Below are 10,247 nucleotides of genomic sequence, written 5' to 3' on the forward strand. Positions count from 1 at the left end.
ATGAAACCACGACGTTGATGTTGATATTAATTGGCTGTTTTAGTTTGAAGTGACGAAAAGACCCTCAACAATGAAACGTAAACGCACTAGAAATCGACACGTGGTAGGCATGAAGGAGCCTTTATCACTATCAACTAGTATTAGCAATTATTTGACATGACAACTAAAAAATTAGGGAGCAAAAGGGATATTCAACTCCTAAGAAAAAAATGAAACGTGTGGCTCTTCAAGTGCCCCCAATGAAATGTGTGGCACTCACGTTGATTCATATCCTCCGCGGAATTCAATGATCATGCTTATATTCATTCCTTCATGCGCTGACCAACAGAAACCAACTTCCTCCGGCTAGAATTGCTGCTGTATGTAACTAGTGCTGGATTTTTTCCTTCACCGCAATGACAGTAATTTAGATAGACAGGGTGATCAAATGACTAGACTGAGTTCTCTGAATTGCAATCTAATAGTATCATTATGTATCCATTCTTTGGTCACCAGCAGCTTATTTATCAGCAAAGAAACAACATAAAATATTCACGAACCTCCTTAAGCACAAAATATGCCTTTCCACCCTTATACAAGTCAAAAAATAGTCTAGGCCCTCTACGTTTCTATCAGAAGTACAGCAAAATCCATACTACAAAGAAATAAACCAAGATAAGAAGCAGTAAAAGCAAAGAAAAAAGAAGATTTTCAATATTTTACTAAACATATATCACAGAGTACAACTGCAGAGTCAGCATCTACCAGAACTTGAATGACCGTTGTCCACGCAAGGATAGAGCAGCTCAAAAATGAATATAAACATTCAGGAGCTACTTACCCACCAAGACAAAAACAAGCACATACAGCTACTAGGAGAAAAGCTAGAGCTTTAAAATCTAATAATTGGTTGAAGATTAAAAGTCAGTGGGTAGTTCCAATCTTAGAGAGCTTTTCTGTGAGAAAGATAGTTCTGTCTAAGCCAATTCAGTTACCTAAAACAGATCCATGGTCCTGGTCATAAAATGCTTGAGCTTTGGATCTCAAGGCCTGGAGACATCTGCTTCATCAATGACTGTTGCTTTCTTCCCACTGTAACGCTGTAGAAAGGGATGAAGTTTCAGTTGTCAACAAAATAGTAAGGTACAATGTAAAGACTGACAAGTTAAGGCTTGACCATCTAGAAAGGTACTGAAAAAAATTAACTATAAATAACTTTCATAGACCTGCTTGCCAAATGTGAAGGGGACATATCTATATTTGATCATGTGCATTATCTGCCTCTTCATTGTCGAAATCAACAGTACCAACCAATAGAATAACAAAATTGGCCAAAATACAGGTACGTCAAATGCACTGAAGAATGTCAGCACAAAACCGATGCAGAAGGCTTTTGTTAGCGAATACCTGTCATACAAGCAAAAGAAAATCAATTTCCCGGCAAGAACTAGTGTATCATCAGTCCTTAGACCCTGTAGACCAACAGAATCTGAATGGCTACTACTAATATAAAAGGTGAAAGGCTGTGCATCATGGATTGAGTGGAAAATATTAATACTAATCAGAACACTACATTAAATCAGTTCAGGGATATTCAGGGATAGAAAAGCTAACAACCAAGGATCTCTTGTACAGTATAATAGGGATTTATAAAAACATGAAGAACCTCATGGCAGCAGCCTACTTATATAGCATAGGCAGGCACTACTTCTGTCTATAACCAATAAAATTCAAAGTAAAACTAATATAAGCTTTCACATAAATTTTAGCTCCTTTCCTTCAAGGACATTTCATGTAAAGGTGAGAGCAAATGAAGATTTTTCCAGAGTTGGCACAAAGCCACATGACAGCAAATACTGATTTTTCACACACACATAAAAACCTGTAACACTATAACATTGATAATTAAGTGAAAAAAGACATGATCAAGGATCCGTTGAGAAATTTAACCACCCCAACCCCCTCATTTGTGGTAAAGGTATAATTTATTAATGTAGCAAAAACTTCGCGTATACAAGGTATTCAAAAAGTAGAGAATAAAAATAACTTTATCCAAGATATCTTTTCTTACTATGAGACCTTGCTTTAACTGTATCATACAATATATCATTTGACAACCCCAAAACCTTCCATGTTGGTTCAAACGGAATTTCAGAGGAAGAAATTAAAGGATATTCACAGCCAGATAAATTGCAACAGCACAACTTCCTATGTCATTTATCTTTCAAGAGCATATTTATGTACTTGCTCATGATCATGGTTTAAATAGGTCGATTACATAACTTCGTATATCAATTTATCTTACGGATTATATTAGCACTTACTCATAATCATTGTTTAAATAGGTCGACTTTATTGCAAAATCATTGTTACAACAACAACATACCCAGTGTAATGCCACAATTGGGGTCTGGGGAGGGTGGTATGTACGCAGCCTTACCCCTACCCAGAGAGGCGGTTTCTGAAAGACCCTCAGCTCAAGTAATACATATCAAAATAAGTATGACGAGGAAATACAGTAGTCAAGAAGCCATAAAAAATCATGGTTACCAAAATAAAATAAGTCTCCTAATTGTGAAATGTTTAAGCACTCAAATGGATTGAATATATATTAACATAAAGATAGAGAAATCCAGAAATCTATATGCTGGGGGAAACTTCGGCGGAGTCTAATTGGCAGTAGAAACATTCCAGTTTGGAGTTTAAAATAGCCGCATCGTGCCCCTAACCATCGCAGATCCTTACTGGCCTTAAATAGCAATGACATGCCAGGATAAAAATACTGAGATTATCCAGTTCTATCAACAACACGAAAATAATAAACTGATTATTCAAACAAAAGAAAGAAGGCAAGAGGAGTTTATAGTTTCTCTTACCCTACGGAAAGTACACTTATACTTCTCCTCATGGTGATCACCATCACGGATAGCAGTAGAAATATAAACTTCCTGCTTAACATTAAACTTTGGAAAATATTAAAGAGCGGGGAGCTCATCCACTTTTATCTCCCTCCTCTTTTACTTACAAAAGGTTATTTTTCTTACCTAGGGGAAGTACTTAGAATTTTCATCATGGTGATCAACCTCACGGGTGACAGTAGAAACATCTACTTGCTGCTTACCATTAAACTTTGTAAACTATTAAAGAGTTGAGAGCTCCTCAGTTTTGAGTAAATACCTCAAACACACCCCCCACCCCCCCACCCTCCAAAAAAACTAGCCACGTCTAATCAGATTAATCCTAAAACTATGGGGTGTTGTTGTTACCCTCGAACTATATAACATTTTCAATGTAAAACCCCCTGCAATGCTAAGTGGCATGGAGAGGGGCCCCACTCTCTTTGTAATGTTTGGGAGCTAGAAAATAGGCCAAAAAAGCTTTCATGCGGCATTTTACATTATTTTTATTCTCAAGTATTTGTTATTTTTTTTCTTTCCTTCTTTTCTTATTCATTTTTCCTTTCTTCAAATCTCTACATCTTTTGCTAATAACAACTAATTGAAACCCATAACCTTAAAATAATAATAACATAAAAATAAAATAATCAAAATAAAATCTAGTTAAAAAATGACGACTGAATTTTATCATAACAATAAGCACAATTAAGAAAGATAACTGTAAAATAACAGTAATACTAGGAAATTAACAAAAAAGAAAACCAAAATTGTACGTTAAAGCGTAAGACAAATTTTCTTATTTGTTCTTTCTTCTTGGTTTATCTAAGTTTATTGTTTTCTTTTTCTTCTTCTTCTTCTTCTTCTTCAAAATCCAATAATTCAGTTCAAAACTCATATTTCTAAAAAAACAGTAAAATAAAAAAATAATTATATCAGTAAACCTAGTTGCAAATCCGAACAAAATTTACACAATAATAATAAACCTAATTGAAAAGTTTGAATATTAAAACATACTTAAAACAAATGTTGTGCACGTTATGGTTTATGTCTTTTTTACTCAGTCTACCAGAAGAAATAATAAAGAGAAACTAAAAAATAAAAATAAAATTTAAAAAATGAATGTAAAATGCCACATAAATGCTATTTTCTAGATCTCACACACTACAAAAAAAGTGAGGCCACTCTCCATGCCACTTGGGGAGAGGGGGGGGGGGGGTGTTTAGATAGGAAATGTTATAGTTCAGCGAGGTAAAAATAGCACCCCATAGTTTTAAGTATTAGACTGATACAACGTGGATAGTTTAGGGGGGTTTGGGGGTATTAACGTCAACTTTCTGACCAGACATTCTATCCTACATAAACTAGGCGCTACTTTGGCACAACAGATTACATTAAGTTAAAACGGCATAAGTTATTAATTCAGATATCGAGCAATAACTACTTTGAGACTTTTCCATCCTAGCTTACTTTTGCCTTGAATAGTTCCTTCTTTTTTAATTTGATGATGGTGTCCGAGTTAACATCCTTGCTAATCCACCGAATATAATATTACGTTCCACAAGTGCATGTGCCAGGAAAACCTTTCCCACAAAGAGAGGAACAAGTCGATGCTTCAACTTTCCCCTTGGGAACAATCTTGATTAATCTTTAGGGATATTTTAAAAAATATACAGTTTTTGAAAATATTTACGCCACGTAGCCCAATATACAATATTATACAACATTATACCTAGGGGGAAAGCATTATACATAATGTACCAACCTTGTATAATATTGTATAAAAGGTGTTTATAGACATATATGTTGAAAATCGGGTGTTTATACAAAAAGTATGGGCTGCGTGGCGTAAATATTTTCAAAATAAACATAGAACGTAATTTTCTCTAACCGTATAATCAAGGATCAGATTTGACGTCCAGAAGGAATTTGAAAAATAAAGAGTTTAGATTGAGTAACAGCTGGCAGCATGTCATCTTGGGATAAGTGTTAGCTTGGTCAATAACCTCAAAGTTCGTTACTTGTATACTAATACTCCCTTCGGTTTATTTTATAAAGCGATGTTTACTTGAGATATAGTTTGAAAATGACAGAAAAACTTCATGACATACCAAATGTTCCCTTAGAACTTACAATCTTAAATTTGTCATGCCATTCTTATTACTAAAAGAGAATATCATGAAGGGTTAAATGGAAAACTTAAAGTTAAAATTTTCAAAAATAGAAATTCTTTTTGGAACAAACCAAAAAGGAAAGGTGCTATATAAAATGAAATGCGAGGGGGGGGGGGGGGGGTTGCAATTTGGTTCTTTTTTACTTTGGGGGAGGGTGGGGGACTGGGGATGGAGAAGTACTAGCACGGCTTTATTGAGAATACGGGGCTGGGCTGTTCACTATTCATGGGACTTCATTATTTGGATACAAAATTTAGAAAAGAATCTAACAAATAGGAAGTAGACCAAACCTTAGATCTTTTAGCTTCTCTTCACAATCATCACTTCAATAGCAATCTACATAAGCCAACTTGGAGGAATGTAGATAATAGAATATGTCACCACGATCTTTCTACTATGCTCTCTGGTTTAAAAAATAACAATTGCATTAGTTAAGGCTCTCCCTCGAGCTTTGTCCTTAGTGACACTAAGTGACCTATGCCGTAGTCAGTTGAGGCTCTTATCTTTGCAAGGTATCAAGATCATGAAGTCTAAAAATTAACTGCTGAAGGCCAATCCTCCACTGCATCAGCTAGGAAGCAAGGGGAATAGAGATGTTTCATGTATCTATGTAAGGTTGTTCATACTGCGAATAGTTAGATGCATTAGACTTCTTTCTTTCTAGCGCAAGGAGGACAGTTGGGAAGGATTTGAAACCCTCACGCAGTAAATAAGCTTTTATTCTTGGTGTAGTGCTTTTAAAATTGTGTAATTTTAGTTTTGCTGTGTGCTTTTCTCTGTTTTCTTGTTTGTTGTATACTTTGGCATCACCTAGATGCTCACATATTTTAGAACTACTGTCTCACTGAGCAAAAAAAGGTACTTACATAAATTAGCACTTATCATAATCTCAAACCTTGAGTTTAAACAGTTAGAAGCACATAATAAGTTAAGAAAGCTGTAGTCTAGCAATTCAAATTCAGAGAGTAGCATCTTAATGATGAAGTATATGGTACTTACAAAAAAAAAAAAAAAAAAAAAAAAAAAAAGGGATTATATGGTGAGAGAACATAAGTACTATCCATGAAAGAAACAAATGCAGATAACATGCTCTTATCAACTTTTACCTATAATGTGCAGTAGAACATGGACGCTTAAGAATTAGAAGCTAACTAGTCTTCTTCTAGTTCTACCGGATATTAATTTAGCACGAGCTAACTTAAGACAGTAATTTCATTTTAAAAATCACAGTAAGTAAATCTTACTTAGGTCCTGCGGATATTGCATCGGCTTCATGTGCCATGAAAAAACAATACATGATATTATAATCCATTTGGGTTATTTAGGTCACAAAGTTGTTAGCAAAGGGTCTGGGAGTGAAAAGGGACTGATTTAATTTCCACATTTTGGACTCTGATATATTAATCCTGCTATGGATATCAACTACTGCATTTGGTCCAAGCTATAGCCTATAAGTATGATCATGCTCAACTTGCTTGTTAGTGAAAGGAAATGATCACTGAAGGGGTCAATTGCAAACGTTACCACTTAAACATAAGAACTCCACATAAAAACAAGAAACATTTTTAAATTGTATTCCCATGGCAGAGCCATAATTTTTTCATGGGGAAGCCAAGGCAAACTAGTAGTGTTGTGGCTTTACTAAAGGACATTCATTTTGTAAGCCAATAATTTCAATAGTGAAAAATTAACGTTAGTAAACTGGTATTAGCAACATTGAGAAATAAGATCAAATTTGAGTAGATTTAAACGTTGCCGATAACCTACTCTAATATTAGCAGTCAAACTAGAAAATGTTAAAACATGTACACTATAAATTACTCAGTAAAAATTTTCTTCCTAAAAAAATAATTTAAGAATTAAAATCTCTATTTTGAAGAAGCACTAACTATTATCTTCATTATTCATATACCTGGAATAACTGTAGCAAAGTAAGACATTAAAAGAGGAGATTTATTTTCTTTGTAGGAAGGGAAGACATCAAGTTTTTATCATATTTTTGATAAATAGAGCAAGCAACATAGCCATCTTCTTTAATTCAAAATTTAAAACTGAGACATATTATAGCCACTCAACAAAGCTGTCAGTTTTCTGGTCTCTATCTTTGGAAAGATAAGGTTGATTAATGGTTAATTTTGTACTTCTTCACACATTAGCAACAACAACAACATACCCAGCGAAATCCCACAGTGTGGGGTCTGGGGAGGGTAAAATGTACGCAGACCTTACCTCCATCTCGGAAGATAGAGAGGCTGTTTCCGGTAAAAAAAAAATAAAAAAAAAAGTCAACTTTTCAAGGGAAATAACTGAATAACCACATCTCAACGGGGTGCCCATGAGCGGGAGCACTGGTAAGATGACATTTTCACATTATAAGGGGCTCTCTTTTATACATGGGGTGGTGACTGCCCCTCCAAGTCTCCCTGGTTCCTGGTGATAGTGATTGTTTTAGTTTGAAGCCCATGCTAAACATGGCGTTTTCGCTAGGATAATAATGAGAAGTAAAGACCATTAGCTTTCCCACATGAACTATTCCTAATTTTTTACCACATTCACAGGCTGTTAACGTAAAGTTAGAACAAAAACCAAAAAAACATCTAAAGATGATTTCTCCAATTGCAACAGTTGCAATGATCACTAAAAGATGACCAAATGATTATAACAATCAACATGATAACAACCCGGCAGGTTTCCAAACATTCACACCCTTAACTAAATTGTGCATGCCTACATGGAGTAGTTAGACCAGAGAAAAGTCCTGACTGAGCTAATCTAGCTATGGTGGCAAAACAAGGTAGGGCAAAAAACATTACTTTTTTTTGTATAACCAGGAAATCAACTCCGCCAGTGTGAGTGTGCTCGCATTGCCGGTCCCAAGCCCGATAAAGGAGAAGGGTTGCAGTAGGCTGACAACCAACCAGAGTAAAACTTGCCAATTCATGATAGCTGACCCCAACTTGTTGGGACTAAGACATAATTGTTTGTTGCTAATATTCGGGAAATCCCTGAGTCCTGATGGCTCACGGTTCTAAACTAGATGGATAATGGACCTGCCTCTTTACAGTTCTCCACTTAAATTCCAGGCTTTTGACTGTGGCAGGTTTCAGATGGAAAAAAAATATTACTTTTACTAAGACAATATATTAATCAATATGATAAGAGGAAGTCTTCCCAAACAAAGAGCCTGAAGCAGGATAATTGAATCCTTGAGCCACGACATCAAAGCCTACCAAGCCAAGTATAATCAAGTTGTAGACTTCCCTAAGAGCATCGTCCAGACAAATATTTCAACACAAATGCTGTACATACAGAATGCTTCTTTGCGAGAGTAAAAATACAAGTTCACCTAGCAGTTTGCAATCCTTCAAGAACGTAAAAATCCAAAAGCTTTAGCGCATCAATATGTTATTTCTTAGTTTATTCCTCGATTAACAAATCTTTTAAAACAAAGGGGATATAGAAATATAACTTAACACAGATATAGAAACCAATGTTTGCATGCAAAAAGAACAGAAGTGCCAGAATTCAATTTCGATGATCCATCAATCAATAAAGTACACCTCAATCCTAAATCAGTAATGGTCAACCACATGAATTTCGCTCTATTCTCCAATAAAATATCTACGATGCGAAGAAAAAGATGCAGAAAGTGATTCAATCAAACTATACTAAACAGATCCAAACAGACCACAACAATTATACATCGACGCTCATTCATCTTCGGAAGTCAAAACTTCAAGTTTTATCTTTCTACTCCTTCCATTTCAATTTGTTCGTCTTACTTTCTTTTTTATTCCGTTTCAAAAAGAATGCCTCTTTCCCTTTTCCTCAACTCTTCAATTCCAACTTTCCACATGGCATGTTTAAGACCACAAGACTAAAGAGCATTTTGGTACATTCTATGCATCTATAATTTAACACCACAAGATTTAAAAGTTTGTCTTTACTTTCGCAAACTCCGTGTCAAGTCAAAACCAGACAAACAAATTGAAACAGAAGAACTAGCATTTATGTAAGCAAATTACTCCCTCCGTCCATTTTTACTTGTCATGTATACTAAAAATAGATGTTCATTTTGAAAAATCAAGAGACAATTTACCATTTCATACCTATTTTGCCCTAAGTATTAATTATTGAGTTGGAAACTTCAAGGAATTGTTAGTGGCTGTAAAGTATGTCCGATTGATTTCAATCATTACATCACTTAGTAATAATTAGGGGTGATATAGTAAAATTATCATTCTATTTATAAGCTATGGCTCCTTAAGGGGTGTCTTAGAAAGTCAATATTCCCTCATTTCAAATTATTTGTCGCTTTTTGTTTTACACACTCCTTAAAAAATATATTTATTTTTTTTGAGGTAAAGGTAACTACCCCTTAAGAAATATTAATTATGAGGGTATTTGACTAACCTTAACCTTATTTATATCTAATTTATAATTTCTCTCCATTAAATATTTACTCTAATTATGTGTCATGTACTAATGGTAAAATGGGAAAAATAACTAATTGTGCTTGAACTTCTAAAACGACAAATAATTTAAGACAATTATATTTAGTAACCACAACAGTTAATTTGAGCCGGAGGGAGTACTTACCAGAATTTAAACTCAGGAAGGCGACGAACGAAGGGTCGAAACTCATCGGAACCGCGAGTGGGGAGGGAAGGACCATCAGCTATTTCAGGATCGACTTGAGGGGAAAGGAAAGCTATGAGGAGCTGAAGGATATAGATTCCTAGTCCGTACGTGATGATGTAGAATCCTTCCACAAAGTACACGCGTACGGTATAGATTAAAGTTACCACGGAGAAGAAGATCCAACGGTGGAGGACGTGCGGCGTTGACTTATCAAGAAGGTGCTGGTACCGCTGTGATACGGTGAAGAACCACTGTGATACGGTGCTAGAAGGTGATGAGACAACGTCACCGCCGCCGGTTCCGACACCCACATTCATTTTTTTTTTTTTTAAATAAATAATTAAAATTCTCCTTTTTTTTGGAGTTCGTTAATATCATTCCTTTTTTGGTGTTTTTGCTTTATTATATTTCTACCGGGAACAATAAGCATCTACCGTTTTTGTTCGGTGGTGAAACGACAGTGGGAATCGGACGTCAACTTAATTGGTCCAGTAGGCTTGGGGTAAATACTTAATTCACACCCCAAATGTTAAGTAATTTAATCAACCGAATATATACA

General features: G+C 35.2%; 1 protein-coding gene across 1 annotated transcript; it reads right to left on the reverse strand.

The window, feature by feature from the left end:
* Positions 1-1,022: 1,022 nt before the first annotated feature.
* LOC132062299 (protein RER1A-like) lies at positions 1,023-10,005 on the reverse strand. The gene is made up of 3 exons (XM_059454898.1): positions 9,647-10,005; positions 1,206-1,386; positions 1,023-1,079 (listed from the first exon to the last, which is right to left on the reverse strand). The coding sequence occupies exons 1-3, from the start codon at positions 10,003-10,005 to the stop codon at positions 1,023-1,025; spliced, it is 597 nt and encodes a 198-aa protein (XP_059310881.1).
* Positions 10,006-10,247: the final 242 nt, after the last annotated feature.

This window comes from Lycium ferocissimum, chromosome 7 (genome assembly GCF_029784015.1).
Source record: "Lycium ferocissimum isolate CSIRO_LF1 chromosome 7, AGI_CSIRO_Lferr_CH_V1, whole genome shotgun sequence".
Lineage (NCBI taxonomy): Eukaryota > Viridiplantae > Streptophyta > Magnoliopsida > Solanales > Solanaceae > Lycium > Lycium ferocissimum.